The sequence below is a fragment of the Plutella xylostella genome, chromosome 5 (assembly GCF_932276165.1).
Source record: "Plutella xylostella chromosome 5, ilPluXylo3.1, whole genome shotgun sequence".
Lineage (NCBI taxonomy): Eukaryota > Metazoa > Arthropoda > Insecta > Lepidoptera > Plutellidae > Plutella > Plutella xylostella.
Window position 1 is genome coordinate 9,874,454 of NC_063985.1, and position 25,819 is coordinate 9,900,272.

At 38.0% G+C, this 25,819-nt stretch overlaps 1 protein-coding gene across 1 annotated transcript in view; it reads right to left on the reverse strand.

Moving 5' to 3' along the window:
- Positions 1–25,160, reverse strand: part of LOC105394925 (lachesin) — a 46,203-nt gene extending 21,043 nt beyond the window's left edge. The window contains exons 1-2 of the mRNA XM_038112438.2: positions 24,974–25,160; positions 11,526–11,651 (exon numbers count right to left, since the gene is read on the reverse strand). Of these exons, the coding sequence (XP_037968366.1) occupies positions 11,526–11,589 (64 nt within the window). The 5' untranslated portion in view covers positions 11,590–11,651; positions 24,974–25,160. The remainder of the gene's footprint in view (positions 1–11,525; positions 11,652–24,973) is intronic.
- Between the last annotated feature and the right edge of the window lie 659 nt (positions 25,161–25,819).

The window sequence follows — 25,819 nt, forward strand, 5'->3', positions numbered from 1 at the left end:
AGTTGTGGACTACGCTGATGTACGGGGCCGCGGTATAATCAACGCACTAGTTTTAATTTATAAACTAGCTCGTATATAGTGTGTCCAACCAAAAGTGATCAATAAAACAGACTTACAACTTAACCCTTGAACTGGTAGAAAAGTATAATATTTATTTCACATTGACTATAAGTTAGCACAACGAACAAAATTATACTAACCATATTTCATTATTTTTTATAAGTCTATAGCAGTCCACTCCACTGCTCGACGTAGGACTCTCCCAAAGCACACCACTTGATGCGATCTGTAGCTTTCCGCATCCAAACATTACCAGCCACCTTTCGTAAGTCGTCTCCCCATGCATATATTTTATTCTTCGACAAATGTGACCAGTCCACAGCCACTAAGCTTACTAACTTTACTCAGTGTACTAAGCCGGTGACTTTAGTCATCTGTCAGATCAGATTCATAATATTTTATTCACTACTGGCTGTGCCAATCACGAATATTGTCGAATATACTCGATAGGTAATTCGATAGTAATTTCACATGATATACACATGTTTGTCGGCAACGTTAGAAACTAATAAAACATATGCAAACTCCAAATAACCCCTATCAAATTACTATCGACTAGAGTCGACAATATTCGTGATTCGCAAACTGGCGATAGGGTTAAATCCCATCGGTTTAATAATGTCGCTGTCCAATATCAAAGTCGTTGAAAGCGCCTCTTCTATTTGTGAATAAACAGTCCGAACCCAGACTATAGATCATCAGTGTAACTTCCGCCGTCTAATTGCTGGATGCCCCTCGACCGGAAGTGAAAGGATTGCAGTCGGACACTAAAGTCTGTCCACCAGAGCGGAGCAGGAACGGAGCGGTGTGTGAGGCAATAATCGACCAATAAAATTGCATGAGCGGTTTTTAAGCAATTTAATTGGTAGATTTTTAACACGCACACCGCTCCGCTAGCCCGCTCCGCTCTGGTGCACAGACAGCCTAATAGAAGTCTGTTTCACACAGTCACATAGCAGGTTTTATTGTAAATGTAAATTATGGAAGATGACCTCGGGTTTTTCTAGGTAGCTGTATACTATGGCACATGTTTGGGAACTGAAATTACGTTTACGCGAATCTCAAAATCTGTACTATTCCTGCCTATTAGCGGCGACAAAATACCTATCCTTATTAAAAGCACAAAGAAGTCTATGTACATGATACCAACACAACACATAATATTTGTTTGCTGCATAAGTTCCAACTCTTATTAAATAGGTAAAACAACATTGCAAAGTAATTAAATAGTATTTATATTAAATTTTAAAACTAATTATAACTTTGTTACACCTACGCTGGATGTTAAAACGTATGAAGTAGGTATTAAGTTAAAGGAAAAAGGATTACAAACTTTTTATTTTTGCTAGCGTATAATAATAAAAAATACCTCCTGTAGAGAATTGGTCAAATATCTCACAATAAATAGAAATGATCTTCCTTCAATAGCTTTTATTATTGATCTCAAAGTTTGTTATTTTATATGTCAAAATGTCATGTTACTTGTCACCGTACTTTCTTTTCATAAATCAAAAAAGGATCATCAATATTCTCCCGGCCAAAAAAAATACATAAATTTAAAAAGATACAAAATAAAATTAAAGGTACAAAATAAATTCATTCAGAGCTACCTAACACTATTAATTTAGTTAGTGGTCGCCGCAATATGCCGCCCGACGTCCGAATGTCCGCTACTCTACATAAACCGTCGGGCCCAGGGAAAACTTTAACAACCACTCCTCTAAGCCAAACATTCCTAGGTAGAGATGGATCCGCCACCAAAACCAAAGACCCCTCGACTAACAAACAATCCTGTACTCGAGACGGTCGAGGAACCAATGTGATGGAATCTGTCCAAAAAAAACGATCCACAATATTCAGGTCATGCTCCCTTTGAACAGTGGCGCCTAGTCGAGCACCCATGAGAGCCGCTTGAAGCTCTAGACGAGGTATGGTAATCAATTTCAATGGCGCGACTCTACATTTTCCAGCTGCAAAGGCTACCTCACCGTTGTGTCTACGCAAGTAAGCTACTGCCGAAAATGCTTGTTCTGAGGCATCCACAAAAACATGCAGTTGAAACTGATCGAAAGCACTGAAACCATAACAACGAGGTACCATAAACTCTTCACACAACTTTAAATCTATCAGGAATTCACTCCAGGTTCGTGTAAAGGTATCACCTATTAACTCGTCCCATTTCACGCCGCTTCGCCAAAGTTGCTGCAACAAAATTTTGCCTCGAATTAACAGTGGACCAAGGAAACCTAAAGGATCGAAAACAGACATTATGACTTTAAGCATTTGACGTTTAGTGGGTTTTTGTGATCCGTCGACAATGTCTGCTTCCAACTTCTTAAAACTCAGGTCGAACCCAAGAGCATCTTTCCGTGGCTTCCATATCATTCCCAAGGTGCGCTGAGAGCTCTCCGTTTGCAATAAGCTAACCGACGGCGTCTCTGTTGGCTCAGGAAGACATTCAGGTTTATTCGATACGAAGCCTCTTATCTCGAATCCACCAGCATGGTGAATCGCAGTGACGTCGGCTACTAGTTGCTTCATCTCTTCAACTGTGTCCACGCTATCACAATAGTCATCTACATAGTGTCTTCTTTTAATAGCTATCACGGCGCGCGGATGAGATTCAGCATATTGGTCAGCATTCTTTCTAATAATGTACGTAGCAGTACACGGGGATGATTTCGCGCCAAAAATCATCGAAGTCATTTTGTACGTACGGGGAGGTTGATCTCTATTCATTCCACGCCACAAAAATAGTTGCGATTTCTGATCCTCTTCGTTTATTTTGACACGCATAAACATTTCTTTGATATCTCCCGTAACTGCTACCGCCCTCTCTCGGAAACGGAACAAAACACCAACTAATGAATTAAGAAGGTCAGGGCCTGCTAGCAACTCCGTATTCAGAGAAATGCCTTTTGTTTCTGCTCTCGCATCATGCACTAGGCGAAGCTTTCCCGGTTTAGACGGATTGCGTACTCCGAAATGTGGCAAGTACCAAAGTCTCGGGCCGGCCAAAGTTTCATGGACTTCTTCTGCATAATGTTTTTCCAGTAAATTATCCACCTGCTTCGAATAGTCAATCGAGAAAGCGGGGTCAACGTCCATCATCCTCTCTATCACCTTCAGTCGCTGCACTGCGCTCCCTTTATTCTCCGGCAGAGCGACGTCATCCGATCTCCACAGCAGCCCGGTCTCCCATCTGTCACCGATCTTCCTGGTCTTCGCGTCGAGAATACTCATAGCTCGCTGTTCACCTGGTGAAAACTTATCATTCTTCTCCTCATGTTTTACACCAAGGCTATCGACACGAAAATAATCCTTAACCAAGTCATGTCATTCGACGTCAGCTTCAGAGTGATGGAGATGGTTTGTGAATTCTTTGTTTACCTTACAACTAGATGATACGAATCCGTGAAGTACCCAGCCTAGGTTAGTCCGCGAAGCAACAGGCGCGTTCGCTCGTCCTTCTCGGTTCTCTCTTATCAATATCAGCTGTAAATAATCCTGGCCAATTAGAATCTCCGGATAGCCATCATACTCCTCTAGCGGCACATCCTGTAAATGTAGACAACTTTCTATTAATTTTCTATCGACCTTTTGTGTGGGCAAGCGGAGTGAGTCTACAGTACGTATTTTCGGCAAATAAAAGGAACCCGTAGAAGTGTGTAACGTCACGGCAACTGCAAGGCTATCGTTCTCTCTTTTCGTTTCGCCGACAGCGCCCTGCAAATTAAGGTTCACGCGAGGACCCTCTGCACCAATTTTTTCAGCTAGGCGGGAGTCTATCAAGCTTATGGTAGACCCCCCGTCTATCATGACACACGTGCGAACGCTACCAGCAGGACCCTCCACATTGACAGGTAAGACTCCTACATACCTCCGCCCCTCTTGTTCGGGTTTAGTCCATAAGTTGGCCGTAGTCTCAGTCGTTTTATCATTATCGCCATTAGACTGCTTACTTTTGGTCCAATTTAGCCAGTCTTCGCGATGAAGCAATGTGTGGTGCCCACGACTACACGTGGCACATTGACGTCTGGACCTGCAGCGCTCACGTCGATGTTTGGGGCTGAAACATTTGAAACACAGCTTCTTATTACAAATCCAGTCCCATCTCTCGTCCACAGACCTAGAACTAAATGGAGAACAGCTGTCCAAGTCGTGACCATCTTTCTCGCAGAAGGGACAGTATGGTCGTGTTGTGTCGGTCTGCCCACCGCGCTTCTGAAAGGAAACTGCATTGATCGAAGCCATATTATTCGCATTGGTCGCACCGGAATCGGAATAATCATCGACCATCGCGAGCACAGGATGACGGCCAAAACCTGAGGAAAAAGTCTTAGTCTTTAGTTGCGGCTCCATTACCCCAGCCCTACACACTAGTTCGGCCTCACGCATCAAATAATCGGATAATGCGGCTAATTTCGGACGGCGGGCGGCATCTTGGGTAACGCTATAATCTATCCACCTATAAACTAAGTTCTCAGTTAATTTATTTACAATTTCCATTACCAAATCCGGGCTGTATAAATAATCTGAACAGTTGGTCGCTGCGATTGCAGCTAAACAATTCGAAACTTTAGTCGCGAGCGTCACTAACTCCGTCCTAGAGCCACTTAGCTTCGGTATTTTCTTTATTTCTCCAATAATCTTCTGCACTATAAGATCTGGTCTTCCAAAGCGCATTTCGAGGGTCTTCATGATCTCTTGGGCCGAGGACACGGTGATGATGCGGGCCGCTACCGTCTCCCACGCCTCTCCACGCAGGCATCTCTGTAGGCGGGCTACGTTTTCGTCTTCCGAGTACTGGCCTATTCTCGTTGTCGACTCGAAGGCGTGTTTGAAGCGCAGCCATTCGAGTGCATCGCCAGAGAACGTAGGCAGGTCTCTGGCTGACAGGCGGCCTAGCAATTTATCACTTCGATTCGCTTCAGACTTGGGCGGGTGATTTTGATTAAGCCAATGTACCACTCGTGAAAGCGAGGCACGACTTGAGGCCTTCTCCACCTCCTCGACTTCTAATTGGGCCTTTTCCTCCTCTAGTCCAGCCTCTATCCTTGCGCGCTCAGCCTCCAGGCGCCGTTGCTCCAACTGTCGTTGCTCTTCCAGGCGCCGTTGTTCAATTTCCAGCCGTCTCTCCTCCAGCTCGGCAAGCTCTCGAGCCGCTCGAGCCTCCGCCAGCCGGCGCATGGTCGCGGCGCTGGAGCGCGTGCTCGATGATCGATCGGAGCACGGCACCCTCGGCTGTTGGTCGTCAGGCCTACTTTCTTGGTCAGCACTTACTTCATTTTTGTTTAATCTAGCACTACGGCGTAGTGGTCGATCCATGCCGGACTCGATTGGACCACAAATGTAGAGAATTGGTCAAATATCTCACAATAAATAGAAATGATCTTCCTTCAATAGCTTTTATTATTGATCTCAAAGTTTGTTATTTTATATGTCAAAATGTCATGTTACTTGTCACCGTACTTTCTTTTCATAAATCAAAAAAGGATCATCAATACCTCCTTTTATAAAACGGTTATCAAACCTAGTATCTACTAACAACTACACTCACGGGCAATGAAAAAGTTCCACTCACAAAATTCCGACACCAAACAACACAATTTTTTTCAAACATTTCATTTAAAATATGAACAAAATGTTACTGTTTTTCGTTGGTAATATCATGATGCTCTGTTAAATGTACTTCAATGTTGCAGAAGGCGTTATTAAGCTAGCCTTTTCCGTTTAGGAGTAATTTGGTTCTTTTCTCAGTGGAAACCTTTCATTGCCCGTGAGTGTATTTATTTAATGAAATCAACGGTTAAACGGACTTAAAATTATAAATAATGACTACTTATAACCACAACCAGAGAACAACCAGAGTGTACAAATTTGCAGCAATACGACATATTTTCGCCTGTACTCCTCACGCAATATTGTTAAGAATAGACTTTGTGAGAGAGCCTGTGGCCTGTAAGGTGATTTTTTCTGCTACATAGAAGGAGCCGTATTAATTAATTTGGTCATCAATCATTTTTGGCCCGACGTCGGACGTCATTCGCATTGTTCCAAAGAAGCGATCTCAGAATAATAACATTTCTTTCACGCGTTTGGCTCTTGGCTCTCCCGCAGAATAAGCTTTGAGCAACGAGGCAATGAGCCTCGTTATGCTTTCGATATTTACTAAGAATAATTTTAATTATGTAATGGTATCTGAGCTGTTTGTTTAAAATAAAGGGTGTTTGTTAGTATTTTGATTATGCTTATAGGTAATTTATTTAAATCCATTTGAAAATGATAGTGAGTATTTACTATGAGTAGGTACATCGTTGGCGGTAAGTAGTATGTAATCGCTTTTCTCATCACAATGATGCATCCATCAAAATTGAGAAATTGTACAAATGAAAGCGGAAGTCTCAATTAAGTTAATAAATAGACTCTATTTACATCTGGAAAGAAACGCCAAGTGCATTTAATCTAGCAGAGCGGGCCGGGCGTTGCAAGTTTAAATATCTCTCGTCGTTCCAAAAGAAAAAGTGGTGAAATTAAACAAGGCTGGGCGCCATTACTATCCACCCAATGCCATATTTCTTAACCCTTTTTCTCGCAGCTCCCAAAGTTTTAATTAGTGCCAGAGGACATTACTCGGTATTCTTGGGCGTCTGTCGCGAATACTTTTCGTCCCGCGGAAACATTCGATTCCACTTTTAATGTCTGTCCATTTGTTTCTTATAATTTCGTGGAATGCAAAACGGCCGTTTGCGGATTTTGAAAATGATTTGAAGCGGGATAATGGTATGATTTGTATAATAGATAACTATATCAAATGTTGGCAATTTTTTTAAATCTGTATTTTTATAAAAAAGTTTTTTTCTAATATTTTTTACATTTTTAAGGTAATTGTAAAATAAAAGTTGTTTATTAACCTTCTAAAAATCCACAGAAACTGATAAGTAGGCAAGTAAATATTGAAAATTTCAGGCAAATCCGCCATACGGCTGCCTGAAGCCAAGAGTTGAAATTCGAGCCCAATGTACTAGGCAAGCAGAAGTCGGCCAGAAGATGCGTCCTCGTTTCGCTTAATCCTCAGCCTCGCTTGAATAGACATAATTTTCTGCACTTGACACTGCGTCATTGTGCAGCGAGAGTGCTGGCAACATTTTTTTTATTTTTAAACTATCTACTGCTGCTGTAATCTGTGCGCCTGGTAGCGACGGATGTCAGCGGATACAGATGGGTCAGTCTGATTCGGGTTTTTATTTACTAACTGACCTACTATATACGAATTCACTTGAGTCTCAGGAGTCAGGCCCATTAAAACCTCGTCGTTGTAGCTATATTATTATGGGATCTGTTAGATTTCAGCACAGTCAGAAATATAGATAGAATACAAATTATATTTAAAATAGTCACAGTATACCTAAGTTATAGTTGAATAACAATCGCGCGTTCGATGCATTCAACATCTCTTTATGGCATTTCCTGCAAAAATGCTTCAGAACTCTAAAACCACATTTAATTAATTATATTGCGTGCTTATGGCCTGCATGTGCATTTATTGTTTTCTCTGCTCAATGGCGGTTAACCACTATTTTATTAACCCTATTCACAGTCCGCGAAATTGAGACGTGACTTTTTCATTCGCTTCCACATGCATTTTGAAAACAATTTAGAGTCAGCTTCATTTCCTCCGTGCAAATTGCAGGTACATTCATTTAATTCCTCTTTTCAATGTATGAATAGGCACAATTTGCTACTCTTGACATAGTTTGGATGCCGAAGAGGACACGGATTAAATAAATAGCTCGGATTGGAAGCGTGGGTTCATGAGGACGAGATATTCGCAAACTATTGAAATCAGGGATATCCAACCCACGTGCTAGTCGACATTCTTGTATTTTAAACCAAATATTATTAAAATAAAACTTAATGTTCTTGTACACATTTTTCTTCTCACCCGAGAACATTGATCATTGCACTTTCCGAACATCAGGCGATGAGACTTATCCTAAACAAAACTAGTAACTAGTAGTAATATTTAGAAAAAACAGATTGATATTCTAAACCTGGGATCTAACACGGGTTCTCCACAAAATGCAAAACATCTACCACTGAACCACAAAGGCAGTTGAGAGAAAATATTGGTAAAACGAGGTAGCCATTGTTTCATTCATCATTTGCAAATTGGCTTATGAAAGCAGTTCAAATTTATTAGAGATTTCATTTACATAACGAGCGATTTGTACATTTAAAAGATTAAACGTCCACCGGGAATACCGTATTTCGCTGGCCCCGTCTCCATTTGCCTTTAAAGAAGACGTAGTTATTTGAAGAGAGGGTTTCTGCAAACGGGCCGGATTCGGTTACGTTGATTCAATAGAGATTTGAGTTGGAATGTGCAGTCTATGGGCTTCGCTTTCAATTTGATGAACTGTAGGTACGTTGCCCTTGTCTTTTACTCAACTATTTTAAATCCATATCTTTGTCTGTGCGTTATGGTACGAGATATCTAAGTTAAGTACGCGAAGTTATATATTTTTGTTTGTTTGTCGGTGATACTTTGTATGGAACATAAACGAGCATAAATCATTCCTACACTCATATCCATAAAATATTCATAAATATCTTTGATATTATTCAAATAAAGAGCTTGAAAAAGACAATCTGACTGGCGAGTTTCACGGAAAACTTTTGTGGAAAAAATAGGTGTAAAACTTCTCCTGACTTTTATGAAGATAAAAAACTCCAATTTAATATAACTCTATCAAGGTGGAAGCCGTTTTCCCTCAGCCCATTCATAAAGATTCCCGAGGTTTAGTGTTGGAACAATCATTGTGTGTGCCAAAAGGATGATGTACGGATCCTTGGCATTAGGATTTCACAGATTTTTCCGAGGTTTCGATTTTTGGATGTGAGTAATAATGGGTGTACCTACCAGAATCCAGTCCAAGATAGTAGGGTTATTGATGAGCGATCGCTTTTTGAATTTTGTAACATTCATTATTATAAACCCTAATCTAAAAAGAGGAGTTAATACACGTTTAAAAAGAGCATCTTGTATCTCTCAGAATGTAAATAGCGATTTAGCTGTGTGAAATGTGGTTGTTTTACTTTATTTATATTGTTTAGAAATTCCAGTTTAAAAGAGACATGTATACCTATAAAATTCAGCTGGTACGTATACAGCAAGCCTCAAGGCATGAATTTTACAGGATCATAATATACTATACTAACCCCACAGAATTTCATGGTCCAGCAATCAATAGTACTAAGTACACCTGTGGTAGCACAGAAGGCAACAAACCACTAGAGAGCGAGAGCAAACACCTTTATGCGTCTAAGCAAATGTATGTTCAAGTCGGTAGTTCAAATAAATGACCTTCCGCAGAAGAGGAGAATCACTAACTACCACTGGTTGACTGTATGTCCAAAGACCAGATAGATACATACAGGGTGTTGTGTGTTTTTTGCGAATTTTGAAATTTTGATATAATTTTCGGGCATAGATATAACATGATGCAAATGTAGGTTTCGGCTTATACCCTTTTTGCAACACCTGTAGAATCTTCTTTATTTGTGCACACACAAAAACAGAAGTTACAAAGCTCTAACACATAAGTATAATTGGCGGTCTTATCGCTGAAAGCTATTTCTTCGAGACAACCTTTAAACTTTACCTTTAAGTATTTACATTATATTAATTTCATTTAAATTAATTGACGCGATTTTTGCTCCAATTCGGAGCTAATTCAACCAGAATACGAGGATTCGGTCGGATCACGATGCACTCCATGAATTGATGAACGATATTGCATTATTAATTCACTTATCCGATCCATTGAATATACGTAGTACCCTTTTGTTCGTGGTATGTGTGTAATTCCGTGATAAAATCAGCGGTATCGCAACTCTGATGGTTTGTGATATAAGGATTCAATAAAAAAAAACTACTAGCATAAAATAAAGCTTTAAAAGGAATTTTAGACCACAAGTATTCCCATGATGGTAATATTCAGAGGTATCATGGTGAGATGCACACCTGCCACACCCTATCGGTAGATAGTTTAACCCTTTGTTTTTAGACTTAAAGTAAATTGAATCAGTTCTATGGATTACTTAATACTAATAGACATAGAGTGATATGAAACTTATAACACCCTGGAAGCACCCACTAAAGCCAAAATCAATTTAATCGAGACATTCCGCAAGTCGAAGTAGGCTTAGCTCGTCACCCGTTTATGTGTCTTTCGGATAGACAAAACCTGTCGCTATGTATGTTATTTCATAAAGTAAATATTTATGAGGGAAATGTGTTTTTCCCTCACGTCTCAGATAAGCCGATGATCCCACAAACATAACCTTCCCCGGGTTCGATTCCAAGTTCACAAACACAGCTACGCCGACTCTTTTACCTTTTATTTTCTTACGATGAATATTGTTTATTTGAAGGAATAGAGATTATGCCCGGGCTTTGCTGAGGGTAGACATGTTGTTGTATAGGGGTTTTGACTTACAATAATAGTGGATGTTTTGCGTATGGATGGAGAAATCTCCATATTAGGTAAATTATAACGTGTATCTATGTATAAGGTTTATGTTTCTAATCTGAATCTATTTATCTGTACGTATACGGCGACGAAGTCCGAGTATGAGTGACCGGCCGTTGGGACCAACTTGTAAAGATCTTATGTGATTAAATACTAAAACCTCTCGTTTAAACAGTTAAGTTACAACTGTTTTTTTTAACTTGATGATTTTTTTTGTTACAGTTTAAATTATCCGAACTCTATTACCTATGTTGAGAATTTAATAACCGGACGCCTACCAAACTATAAAAGAAAACTTTTCAAGAAATCCCTAATAGCGATTCAGCTGCAGAACAACGTAAAAAACCTATAAACCAGAAGAAGTATCCACCGAACAAAATGAGTTAGGGACAGAGCCACCGGGCGCGACGGGCCAAAGGTAAAAAGAAAACAAGCGAAATTGAACACGAGGCGCGAAGGTTTATGTAAATTTAGAGCTGAAATTGTTCTAACTTTCCAAGTTTTGTGTTATTATTGTTTGTGAAGAACAACAGGGGGTGAGCGTGACGCGTCTGCCGCCTCATGGGAGTGTAAACTCTTATTTGTTGAAAATAATTAAAGTGTGGTAATGGCATAAAGGAATTAAAAGAAACATTTTGTTGTTAATTTTATACTATCAAAAGGAGCTTGCTAAGGTTTTTCGTGACCATGACGAGAATATAGAGAAGTTAATTAGGTAGGTAGGTAGGTAGGTACGTGTCTTCGTACGTGGGTTGGTCTGTGGTTGGCCAGCACGGTATTAATACGTACCAGGACTGCACAAGATATCAGAAGGTCAGAAGAAGTTCATACAAGGGTTTTAACTTATAATCAGGTTACCATGGATACTGCAGAACCAAGTAGTGAGTACCAGGGCACCATACAATAGGAGGAAGTGAATAGTTTACTTACCTATGAGCTTGCCAGGGTTGGCCATGGCCAGCGCGGCGCTAAGTAGGAGGAGATGTGGCAGCATGCTCCCCCCCCTCGCCTCGCCTTTCCAACATCGAGCCTGAGCCCCTAGGACCACGAACAAATCTGAAAAAAGATACGAGACAAACGTTACAGTAAGTTACTTTTTAAATATGTACAAGTATTTTTTTAATTAGTAGAGCTCAATGATTTTCATATCATGGAAACTACTCTATTGTTTAGTCAGAGTCTATCCAAATTACATCTTTTATCGTTGCTAAGGTGGCTATTATGAATACTTGAATAAGTATTCACTATTTATTGGTTGAAGTTAGACAGTTTGTCCATTCCAATTTATGTCTTGATATAGGTAAGTATACATATTGCATGTTGATTCAGATACGGTGTTCTCTCCTTCTACTTTGGAGTACTTCAGCGAAATAATCGTAATAAGAACTTTGAGGAGTGGCAGACAGTTTGCGCTAAGAAATAAAATTCAATTCTAGCCTCGAAGCAGCGGAGCGGTTTGAATAACAACTCTTTAATTGAAAGTTTAGCAATTTGGTGTCCCGAATGGACCCGAGCAGCGAGGGGCAACTTTCATCTACCGCGTTTCAAAATTGAGGGTAGGCAGATGCGCTTAATTACCGCACCAGCTGCCCCGCTCGTCTCGAGGTACCGACATAACCCTCGGAGGCCGAGCGGTCCGCCTCGAAAGATGCTCCTTTTTCTTAACCTAATTCGTATGCCAGCAGCACCACCAATTACGAATTTAATTGGAGATAAAGTTAGTAACAGACTCTTGAATATCGCCCGTCTTTTTCGTAAGTGTTTGCTAGACAAGAGAACATCTCGTGAATCGCGCAAGACGGCTGGAGTTTTCCAATAACGTTGCTCTAAGTACCCTCCAGCCTGGTGATATGAGGCGTAGTCAAATAGAGCGATCGGTCGGTATGAGATGTCGTTACGGAGCGGTGCGACCTCCGTGCGGTGTCACCGGAGTGAATGAAACTTCCCTCTACATTTTATCTAACTGCAAGGGCGGTTCAGTTTATGTTCCTCGCCCTAGTTGATTTAGTTTTGATGGCTGAGGGGAGCAGCTTTTAGATAAATGATTCTCAGCCGCCCGCTCCGTAACTACCAAGTGATTTCGGCCTTCGGATTTGCAACAATGTTTTAGTTTATCGTTTCTCCAATTTCACTTAGGGGTCTGATGCAGTGCTTAGGGATGAGTGATGAGATGGGTTTTCAACTGTTAAGTGAGGGTTCAGTGCTAATAAAACTAACGTTACTGGTTAAATTATACCTACGCTTTAAAGTATGGGTACTTTATTTATAGATAATTCAAATATTCACGACACTGTATCATGCGGAAAAGACAGAATCTTAGTAGACTTGATAGATGGTAAGAGCGTTGACTGTAGCGCATCTCCAAACTAAAGACTCTAAGTATAATTTGCAAAGTTTCCAAGTGTTCATCTGAAAGCAACAATTAATCTCCATTACGTATCCAGACTGGAGTTTGCATGTGGTTTACTTAATAGTAGTTGTCGGGACATCAACACATTCCCGCCCGGGGTGATCCACGAAGACAAGGGGGTGTTGTTGCACCGACTAGTCGCCGGTGGATACATGGGGGGAGTGTACCTACGCTTGTATACGTTGTCAGTGTGTACAGGTATCTTGTAAACATAATCCAAATACGTGTAGGGTGACCACGACCGAACAATAGCAAATAACCATCCTAAAGCAGCGTCGCTCGCTAGTCAAATCTGACGGATGTATGACAGATGAGCAACGCTCATGGATTCTTAGCCCCTTCTCCCACTACGCGACTCTCAAACGACGCGACTGCGACGCAACCCTTGGTCGGTTTGTCGGTATTTGCTGAGTCAACGACGACGCGTCAAAGACCAGTTTTTATAGTCGATCATGGGTTGTGTCAACGTTGCGTCGCTTGAGAGTCCCGTAGTGAGAGAAGAGGCTTAATTGCTAATGTGTCGGTCGGTGGTAGTATAGTAGCTGGTCAAAATTCAAAAGTACCTACCTAGTATTCAATATATAAAACTAACTTTTTAATTTTGAAGTGAATTTTTTGTACGACAATCGTCCAACAACATTTTATTTGAATAAACTTAAGCAAGATGGTAAAGGTAACTGAATTAAAAATGAAATTTGAAAAGCAGATTGAGAACGCATGAGAAATATTATCTTCCACCCGATTTATGCTATATGCGAGCATTTTTTGTGTGTCGCGGCCTGAATATTATTTACACCCAATTTCATCGCAAAAACTCAACGCATTTCCAAGAGATGTGTAATGAATGCGAAATTAATGCAAAGTGGAGGGAGCGATAAATCTTTAGAGTTTTTTTGGTAATAAAACAAAAATGGAGAATACCAATTTCATGAAAACAGAAACTTTTTGCCCCCATAGGACACATGCGTACATTTTAAGCCGATGAGAACAGAAAGCCTCTTGATTTCGAACGATTGATGTGGCGGTTCTTAGAATCCTATTGAAAGAATTTACCTATATGTAGATAAGATAGGAGTTGGTGTGTTTTGAAGGCAAGCGTATAGGTACCTACCGGAAAAAAATACTAAGTAGATATGTAAACGTATAAATAACACACATATTTTATATGGTTCATTTGTATGGCGTTTCTGATATATTTTCTACGCTGTGAAACAGCTCTGTATATATTCTATCCCCCTTATTCATAGAGAAGTTACAATACGTTTTAACTAATAAACTGTTTTGTCCCTCTCCGACAAAGAACAATTTGTTTCTTGACAGAGAGGGACAAAACAGTTTATTAGTTAAAACGTATTGTAACTTTTCTATGAATAAGGGGGTATATCTACAAAACACTGCGATACCGTCGTATAGGTGTCACCTTTCTGTACAACGACGTACGTAAAATTTTACGACGACTATATTTTGCAAAATAAAGTAACGTTAAGGTTTCGTTCAGTCTACGTAATAACCGTTCTCGATGTTTCTTTAATGTTCTTCACTGATTATAATTTAGATTAGAATCTGGCTATTTGCTGATGACTTTTATGTTACGTCTACAACGTCTAGCGTTAACTGGGCGAAAATACTTTAAGCATTAAGTCCACACTCTGTACAATAAAATAAAATATATAAAATACATGTAAGTAATAATGTAGATTCTCGAAATAGGTTCTTTAAAGTAATTAAATTACAGGTATGGTCATACATTATGTTTACCACTAAATAATTAAGCTATTCCCAATACATAGAAATGTTAATTTTTTTTAACAAGGTACATTATTTTGAATTATGTACCTTATACTTACTATATAGAGCTATTAAATAAAGTATCAAGTGAATTTACTAACGTGATACCTACTCACTTTATTTATACCCGATATCATCCTCGTTACACGTACTTGTCAATACATACCTAATATACACCATTTCCCCTTGAGCATTTGCGCTCGTAGTACATAGACAGCTCGGTACCCGGCAAATGCACTCGCACACATAAACGTACATAAATCATATCTCCAAACGACTGTACTAAAACTGAGAAGTCAGAAAAATCCACAAATGAAATCTTGGTGCAACTGAGATCATAAAGCAGAATGACATTTTTCAATCATAGCCAAGAAGGCCTTTTATCGCGCGTACTTGTTTATAATAAGTGCGCAGTATTGTAGGGCCATTTGCCCTGCTATAAACATGAATGGTGCCAAAACGTCTCTCTTATCTCGGGCATTTCTCGAGGGGCGGAAGAGGGGCCCAAAGGCAGGGCTCCTCAAGTGTGCCCCGAAAGGGCCCGGAATAAGCGCCCCAGCCGTTCCCACTGCGATCCTGAAGCAAATGGATTGCAAAGAAAGTCTCGCGCGATACAGATATTGGTTTTTATTTAGTCGATAGCGCTGAAGTCGGAGCCCTAATCTCGGGGACAATTTTTGAGACTGTTGCCTTATTTATGAAGTTACTTTTTTTCTTTTGAGGATAAGGATTTTTTTGTTTTGGTTTACCAGTTATATTAGGAGTCAGATAACTGTCACTTCAATTGTGTTTGCTTCAGTTTTTATCCCTGCTATTACAGCGCGAAGCATTAATAGGCGAGTAAGCATCAGAAAGTTGTTTTTCTGAGAATAATAGCCATTCATGTCAGCTTAGACGGTGTTTTTAGCTTAAAGAATAATGATGACGATAATGGATTTCCCGTGCGTTAGATAAACTATAAATAAATATATATATAATCATCTATTAGCACTGCCCTCTTTCCATTCTGGTTTTATGTCTAACTCCTTCGCTGTCACCGCCGTTCGCCTATGGAATAATCTTCCCGAGAATATTAGAGAAGCCCCTTCTCGCCACATCTTCAAGCGACTAACCCGCGCTCATTATCTCAGCAACTTAAATAAATAGCATTTTCGTGTACCTGTCTGGATATTATATTATTATATGTTTGTATATATTATAGTTATGTATCCTAATATTATATGTATATTATTATTATCTTTTATAAATTTATATAATTATTTGAATGTATTGTTATTATATATTAAGATAATTATTAAGTGACTATTTAGTTTTTAGTTCTTTCATCTTACATTTTTCCTTTTTTTTTTTTTTTTTTTGCACATTTTTGTACCTGTATTCCTGCACCTCCTGTAGGTTGGCTGGTAGAAAATGCTCTTAGCATTAAGCCCACCTTTTGTACATGTATTTTTATATTTGTGCAATAAAGAATTAAATAAATAAAATAAATAAATATAGTAATTATGTTCATTTGCATTCTTATTGCAGATTACTAAAGGATACATAGATTTGATTCGATCAAAATATTCAATAATGATGTGTTATTACGTTACACATAATTATAGAATACCGTACATTTAATTTATCGAGTTTAAAGTCATTGGTTTGATTTAGTAGCTCTAAGTTCGCAAGGGTAATCGAGTATCGTTCACTTATAACTTTAATTCAGTAATTATGCTGAATAATTACATACATGAACAGCGAAGCAAATCATTACTATTTGGGTGCTTGTATGTGAATAATTTGCGTAGCCAAGTGTAAAACTATTTATGGTAAGTTTACTATTAAGTAAACGAGTTTATGTGTTTTGGATAAACATAGAACAATACGGTGTGTTTAAATGACTACGTTTAATCATGAAAGGTAAGGTACCTTTATGCAATGTTTTATCTACAGGGTGTTGCAAAAAGGGTATACTAAGCCGAACCTACATGTTCAGCATGTTATATCTAAGTCTAAACTGAAATCAGAATTAAAAAATTCGCGATTTTATTTTTTTATTTTCCATAGAAACTTTGTTGGTCACGTGACTTTTTACTATGGAAAATGATATTTTTTTTCGCGAATTTCCAAATTCTGATTTCAGTTTCGGTCTTAGATATACCATGCTGCACATGTAGGTTTCGGCTTAGTATACCAATTTTGCAACACCCTGTATATAAATATCCAATACACAGTGTTATCTCAGTGTTTTACTATAATTAGGTATATGAAAATTCATATATGGTACAGGTACTGAGGGCAATCTTATCATTTAAATTTTTTTCTGTTATTAATAAAGACAGATTATTATGTTTTTGACAAAAAAAATATGGATCTAACTGATTCGATGAGATTCGGTCTACACTAGTCATATTTGTTATGGTCACAACGAGAACTAAACCCGAAAATTTTGACTCTTTGTTTAATTGGAAGATTACAAGAAAATTATTCGAAATCGTGTATTTTTAATAAGCTTATTCCTGACATCCACAGTGGGTCGCAATAAAACTTTTTAATGGTCCATTAAGAACCGTCTTGTGTCTTCCTCCTTACCATTAAAAAATCTCGCACATTTATTTGCCTAAAAGCCTTGGAGAGAATAACGATAACTAATTAATGTGTTTTCATAATTTAAACGGGTAGGTACAAATTAATTAAAATACTAATTTGTTCTTAATTTTCTTTTCACAGTGACGTTTTCAAGTATACAATATCATTTTCGTTCTTCTTACTAGCCATTCGATACAGTCCTTGCATTTTTTTAATTTCAGTAGTATACTTAGTTTTTAAACCGTCTAATTTTTTAAATTTATTTTGTTTTGGTCTGTTCATTCCCATACTAAGAATTAAAAGAGCAACGCATAGACCACAATACGTCTTAAAAGCAAAATAAATCGTCGACAATAATTCACTTAAACATTATGTTAAGTAGGCTTGTAAAATTCAGTGTGCTGGTTCGAGCTTGTTAGTTAAGACATAACGAAAATTCGCTCTCGGTTTTACTGGCTTATAAATATTAATATTTCCTATCTCAGCCGTTAATTACCGACAACTAGGGATGAACATCACCCTGTATTCATAAGGGCAACCTAATTATGAGGCAAACAAACATGGTTCGAGCGAAGATTGAATACGCAGGAATACATAAGCATAAAATACATTGAAGAGTTTCTATGATATATTGAAATGCTCACTGATGTGAATAATATGTGAGTGTGTCTGCTTTTACTTATATTAAGTGTACTCAGATGTAGGTATGTATAACTGTTGTTTAATGTAAAATTTACAGATTCATCTTAATCTACAAATAATTTATGATTTCTTCGTGCGTTGTTATATAGAGGTTGTTAGATAAGGTATGTATTATGTTTCAAGAATGGGTGACCCAATGAGTCACCTTTTCTTACAAGGCTGTTGAAAATGGTTGAACAAGTTGTAGAAAAAACGCACTTCATACAAGTAATAGGCTACTATAACTGCGTTTTTTCTAAAAGTTTTACATCTTGTGTTTTTGATATGGATCTCCTCACCGGCTATCTTAATAATAATATATTTAAATGTTTTATTTAAATAGAATTCCTGTATATATTCCATTAACATAATAACATAAGGACTATATGTTTTCACCGGAAACAAACGTCCCTACTTTGCCCCATAAAAAGTATTCAAAGGTACGCCAGGGTTGTCGCTATCAGATTGTCAGACTCCACTATTTCAATAAGTCACGGCGCCCGCGGTCTAGGGTTGGCACACGCAACATATTCGACCAACTAATCTACCATTAGAGCAAAAAGCTCTCCGCTATCTGCCACATCTGGACGATGTTTATATTTGGAGGGCCAACGACTACCTCTATAACGACTGGCGCTTATCGTCCGCCGCATGTCTTGTAATCTGAAACCCGGACGCCGTAAAACAACCCGTACCGCCGCAGCCATAAGATCTACAGTGACACATGAGCACTTGCCATTTACACAAGCACCTGCCTTTAATTCCTGACTGGAGACAAGCGACATTAAAATGTACTGCCACTATGATAGGGTCCGCTTTGCCGTTCTGCTGAACTGAAGGCAGTCGCTTTGGAAAGGTAAACTTGGTGTGGTCGTCGGACAGTGCATTTTCCTTTGCGTTTATTAAGCTGTGTCTCTCCTAGCCAAATATAGAGCGAGCGTTTCTACACATCAAACATGGTCCTGTTTAATGTCGGGCCCGTCTGTAGAATTTACAATTTTAACCCTTCTTTGACATGTCTGAAAAGACTTCTGCGCGGGATAATATTGTTTTGTGACGGGGTAGGGTCAAGGTATGTACTCGACCACTTTTATTTTATAGAGCTCGCTCTGATTGTTAGGGTGATTCAATAGAGGTTGATGTGAAGAGAATTTCCAAGAATATGATTGGATTGGACGACCGCCGTATAATTCCAGTAACTTTTAATTTACTATGACAAGACATAACATAGAGTTTTATATTGGTGAATTACAATACAAATAGTAATAGTAATAGTAATATGTTTATTGCAACTATGTAAGTTTTACACTGATCTTAAAATTATGGACATAATGGTTCTTAACATAGTGCCCTGTAGGGCATAGCAAGTTTAATCTTAATCTAGGTAATATTATCCTAAGTAAGTAATAGAAAGTAACAAATTTGTATGTATTGGCTTACATAATAAAGATATAAAATCTACATTAAATTTTAACATTCATAATAAACTATAATATTTAACATAGAGTAGTTAATAATATAAATATTTGGTTCATAATAACAAAGATAGGTGTTTATAGTAAGTTATTTTAGTTATCAACTAGGTATTCATTTACTGTGTAATAGCATTTCTGTGTTAGTAGAGTTTTTAATTTGGAAAGAAATTTACTATAGTTTAATTCGGATTTAATAATGGTTGGAAGTTTATTGTAGATTTTTATGCATTTAAAGTATAGGCTATTGTTAAAAATTTGCATATTAGATTGTGGCACTGATAGTTGGTTTTTGTTCCTAGTGTTAATTTTATGGACTTCGTTTACCTGTTTAAATAACTCCATATTGTTCCTTACAAACTTGGCTATTTCGAAAATGTATAATGAAGGTAGTGAAAGTATTTTATGTTTGATGAAAAATGGTTTACAGCTAGTTGTGTTTTTCTACTGGAATTAATATTTGCTGGTATTTAAATTTTATTTAACTTAAAAGCAATTACGGGATGAAAATTGAACTTAAATTACTTACTGCACATGTAAGTAATTTAAGTTCAATTACCGGTTTAAAACCGGTAAATTGTTATCAGAATTGCACATAGGTAATTCGTTTATGTTTTAAAATATTGGCTGATTAAAATCCTAACTAACTAGGTACGAACATTGCGGCGCAGCAAGCAAGCAAGCGAAAACAGCATGTGTGAACAACATTTTCATTTGCAAAGACGAATTTCTCGAGCCCCCGGCATCGAACCAAGTCGACCGTAGCAGAGTTTATCATATGAAGTTTGACGTGTTTTATTTATTCCTTTAGCCAAGCAGCGGGGTAATGGCGCACGAAACGGTAATGTGTGGCCATAAATTAAACGATAATAAGCTGGGACAACAACGACGTCCGTTAATGACTCTGGCTCAGGAGATAAACTGAATTTTTCGATAGAGGGCGTGCTCTTTAATGAAATGAGGAAAAAAACATAATTATATTGTTCATGGAGAACCAACATCATCTCCATGTACAACATAATTATAAAGTTTATCAAAAATCCGAATGGACATAATATTATTATGTGAAAATTGAATATTAGGCTTGAATCGAAGTTTAGGTTGTGTTCTGATTAAATGAGAGTTGATGTAAAAATTAATATGATTTTTATAGTATTGTAAAAAATTTAACGTTCTTCATCAGAAGTCGTCCACTACTGGGCACAGGCCTACCAAGGAGCGCCACAACACAACGCTCTGCCCTGGGCCTTCCCCACCCAGTTACTAGATGCTTGTCAAGGTTCAGATCATAGACATCCATATGATTTCGTAGAGTTTTGTAAATTTATGAGGATTGAAATAGGTAAGGGTTTCAGTGTGGATAAAACTGCCAAATAAGACAAACCAATCTGTGTATGTAGTTAAAAGATGAAGATAAAAAACAACCAAACTCTCACAATATATTGATCTCTCAAAAAGGCACGGACATAATGACTGTGGAGTGATAATAAAATCTTTAAAAAAAAAAAAAAAACATTTTAAATTTCAATTTAATGTGTAATAAATATAATCCTGGTCAGTAACCTTTGAATAGCTTTAACAAGGGATCAAGTGTACTCTTGATGATAATCCTATCAAGTTGAGTAAATCGCCCGTGTACAATTGAGTAACACTTAACTCCAGTCGGAGATAACAGACGTCTTTGTACCTACTTGTAAGTTTTCGTTTCGACACAGTTAGTAAGTATTTGCGACCAGTAACCAGTCTTTGAATATTCATAAAATTTGAAATAAATATTACCTATGTATTTTATAATACATATTTACAGTTACACGTACTAGTAAGTACCTATTTGGTGAAGGATTCCGGAAATGTAATAATTTAAGTTAAGATAATAATCTCTAATCAGAAAATTGGGATCAAATTTGCTGTGCACTATTTGTAGGTTGAAAAAAAAAAGATATAAACTAGTTAGGTACTTATGTTTTTATATTTAATCGATTTCTTGAAACATTCAACTGTCTTTAAGTCGTGATCGAAGATTGCATACTGTTATACATACTACTTAAAGTACACAGTTTTAACCCTCAACAGCTGTCAAGAGTAAAGACGTGGGTACATGGTACATCTCTTGGAGTAAGATAAAAGTAAGTATACATATTATGTTTTACATCATCATCATCATCATCAGCCAATAATCATCCACTGCTGGACATAGGCCTCTCCCAAGTAGCGCCACAACACTCGGTCCTCGGCCTTCCTCATACAACCACTACCCGCCACCCGCCTAAGGTCGTCAGTCCAGCGGGCAGGAGGGCGTCCCACGCTGCGTTTGCCTGTTCGTGGTCTCCACTCGAGAACTCGTCTACCCCAACGGTTATCGGTTCTTCGGCAGATATGACCAGCCCACTGCCACTTCAGCTTGCATGTTTTACATAATATGTTTAAATACTATTGTGATATTATAGTTGAAAAATATTAGGTATACTAAAACTGACAAACTGTTTACAATATTATGGATGAATAATATAATGTATATGTGATTTTTACTACCTGCCTTTATATTTATCACTAACCGATTGATAAACCCCCAACAAATAAAGTAAGCGTAGGTATTAATCTTTTACTACTTCAGCTATAAGAATAGCTCAGGATATTTGGTTTTAGCAACGAGCGCAAAACTTAAGTTGGAAAATATTTATTTGCCATTATTTTTATTACTATTAAGGTACACACGGAAAATCTGGCAATAATAATCTGCCGATACACCACTGAGGCAGTTAAATACAAAATAAAAGCCAGGATGATATTGAGCTCATAACTCAATTGATTATTGCCAATTTAATTGAAATAAAGCACGTTTATACAATCATGGACGCACTCAAAGTGCATAAATACCGACGTATGCTTTAAGTGAGGCGATTCAATGATAAAGGAGAATGGCCATTTCTCTATGGCGCCATGACCCGCCAGAGCAGCCATTGATGAAACATATATTATACTGATGTGTAGCCCATGACTACAGTAGATCCTGGTGTAAACTTTATTATGAGGCATGGGAGAACGAAGATATAGGTGCTGAAAGATCAAGTCTTTGTACTGTATTAGATGTTTCTCTCAAGCAAAGGGTTTTAAAAAAAAAGTGGTTTATTTCTCTTTTATATTTTTCCCTGATTGAGAACATCTTTATCACTGAATAAAAATAGGTTTGGTTAGTGGCTGCAAAGCGGGTCAGATTTGGCCATTCTCTTTTATATTTATAATAGTTACTTCCTGTTTTCATAGAACAAAATGTCATTGAATCGCCTAAGCACATATTGCACCTATAGTATCATAGAGTCATAGCTTAAGGTTGTGTTCCGGTAGAGGCTATTTGAGGGCGTCGGTCCACTGCCAACGTTAACGCTATATCACTAAGGCCCTGTTTCACAATGTCTGTTTAGTGACTACCTGTGAAATAAAATACACATACTGTAACTGTCAAAAAAACAATACCAGAGAGTGACAGCATGTATTTTATCTTACAGGTAGCCACTAACCAGACATTGTGAAACAAGGCGTAAGAGTCACGTGACGACAACTAAAAGCGATAGAAAATGGGCACCTGTCCCACTGTCCATCTCACATCGTCAACCGTATTCTAATGCTTAAGGGTTTACTCCCTACTACGCTATGAGTCACTTGGATAATATAAACTTTGTGTAGATATATTCTTACGATTTAAATTATCTTACCTCCTTCGCTCCCTTAATTTTTCACCTTGCTCGTTCGTCGATTTTTAGCTGCTGTTGGACACATTCCCTAAGTCTAGTGCATGTATTATCGCATCGCTGACGTAGCTGATTAGGTGTAATATGTATAAATAAAATAAAATAAAATAAGAATTGTGTGCTTAAGATAAGCGTCCATCTTTCAGTATCGTACGAACGGACGCATCGAATTAAGTATTCTTTGCATAGAAATTCACACCAGTGCGTCCACTTCATCGGCATTGCCGACGCTGTTTCTCCATACATTTATAAAAAATCCTCTGATCCGATACGTACGATACCGATATGTGGAAGCTTATACGGAAGCTGCTAATGTAAAGTAAAACTCCAAGAGCAATGTTAGATGACCATAGTACGCTTAGCACGGGAGGCAAGACACGTACGGCAAGACATAATATAAGTTTTACCTCACGTTCACTCTCGAAGCTGCGCGATGTGAGCGAGCGAGTTTCCAAATATTTTATCATGAGCATCGTTAAATTTATCCGGGCTAAATAATGTGTATTGAATGTTTTCTGATCATACCTACTTGAAAACTACAAATAAGAAACATAGATTTATTGTCCTATCCGAGAATAAAACGTGGGACCACTGACCATAGATTCTACCTCTCTACTACGCCATAGAGGCACTTAACTAGAAAGAAAGGAAACTCAAAGTATACACCATGAGACCTAATAAAGCTAGCCCTGGACCAGGCACCTTTCGGTGGAGAAGTGGCTGAGTAACTAAATCAGTTCTTAATCAAAATTACAACAACATTGGTTTATTTAGCGTTAATTAAATTCTAAAGGTCTCACCATTCACTAAAGAGTGTTGTCATCAAAGCCAATTATTTTTCCTTTTATCTTTACTGCTTCAAAGCGATTCCGCTGAAGATAGAAGCTTTACAAAAACAAAAGCAATATGAATTTGAAGAACATCGATAAAATTCTATATTCTTTGGTACAGAATGAACAACGACTTAGATCGCACGTTTTGAAATCCGGACGGAAAAAGAAGGGGTAGTCAAGTTTGGTGTGGGTATCTGGGTGTCTATTTATAGGTGCATACCAATAGATGGGTCAGTAATGAATGTGTATTTTTTTTGTTTGCTAATTTACTCATTTATAAAGAAAAAGTATTTATTAAAGTATGTTTTATTTATTAAATATTTTCAATTTAATTACATAATTATAAGATATTCACTACTTAGATGCGTTTAAGTTACTTATTATGATTAAGTACCTAAATAAAACAATATTCCCATTAATTAATGACCATTGACCTCATGTACCTACCTATATAAATAAATACAGTTTTTTGTTGTTGTAAAAACGGCATGATTGCAGGTCACCTCCGACCGACTGCCCCCTCTGGAAGTGCATAATAAGGTAAGCCTCTTCGTATCGGTATCGGATCAAACGCATTTTCATAAATTTGTGGGAAAACGGCGTCGACAATGCCGATGAAGTGGACGCGCTTGTGTGAATTTCTATATAAATAATACTGACTGCGTCCCTTACGTACGATTCCGAAACGTGGACGCTTACATCAACAGTGAATTTAGGTAAAATATTATGCAAGTACTTAGCACTTTCGATTATGACGCGTTATAATTAATCACGAGTTTCACGGCCCGCACGATCCGAACTCCAATTCATCAATCACCCATACATCACGAAGGTAAACATTAGTCAACAATAAAAACGAAACTTCAATACTCACGAATGCTTTCCGAACTAAGTGCACAACACGAGCGATCGGTCCACCAATCAGTTTTACAACCGACCAAACATACAAAATCTTCAACTTATTCAATCCTACAACAGTTGATTTTTACAAAAGTTTCGTAGCGCACGTCTTTGCTACGAGCGTCGTAGCCGTTGCGCGTAGCACGTCCGTAGCGGATCGAGCCTCACCGTACACTGGCCGGCGACTACAGTTAAGGGTGTGCACACAACGGCCCGCATTTGGAAAATACCAAGTGATATTATGAGAGTAACGGCAAGATAACTGGAGCTCTGTCTTCCCTTTGCGTCTCTCGTGTCATCGCTAATTGGTGTTCGCTTGTTGAACGAACGATAAAAGAGATATTGTTATTTGGCGATGATTGGAGTTGTCCCCTGATTGGGCGCTGTTTGCTTACGAGTTACCGGCTTTGTTTTGAATGAAGAATGGTTTATTTTGGGTAAATAAAATACAGGTATTGGTTCCTGTCTGAGTACTGTGAATGAAAATATCTTTACGTCATCGTCATATCCAAAAATATTAATATGCAGTTTGCGTTACAATGGAGCGTTGACGTTATTTAATATGTATAAATATTATCTCTATGATATTACCTATTATTAAATGACAATATTTTGCCAATGATGTATGAATCATGAGCTAATGTTAATATTGTCTTTTAGTTACCTCTGATATTTATTTAAGCATTAATTAATATTGGTGAAATTAAGCATAGTTCGTCATAATCATAACATAACCATCTTTCTTATAAAAGCCCTCCCGGTTTGAATACCACGAAAAATAAATTCTTAACACCAAGATAGATCAGCATGGTTTTGAACC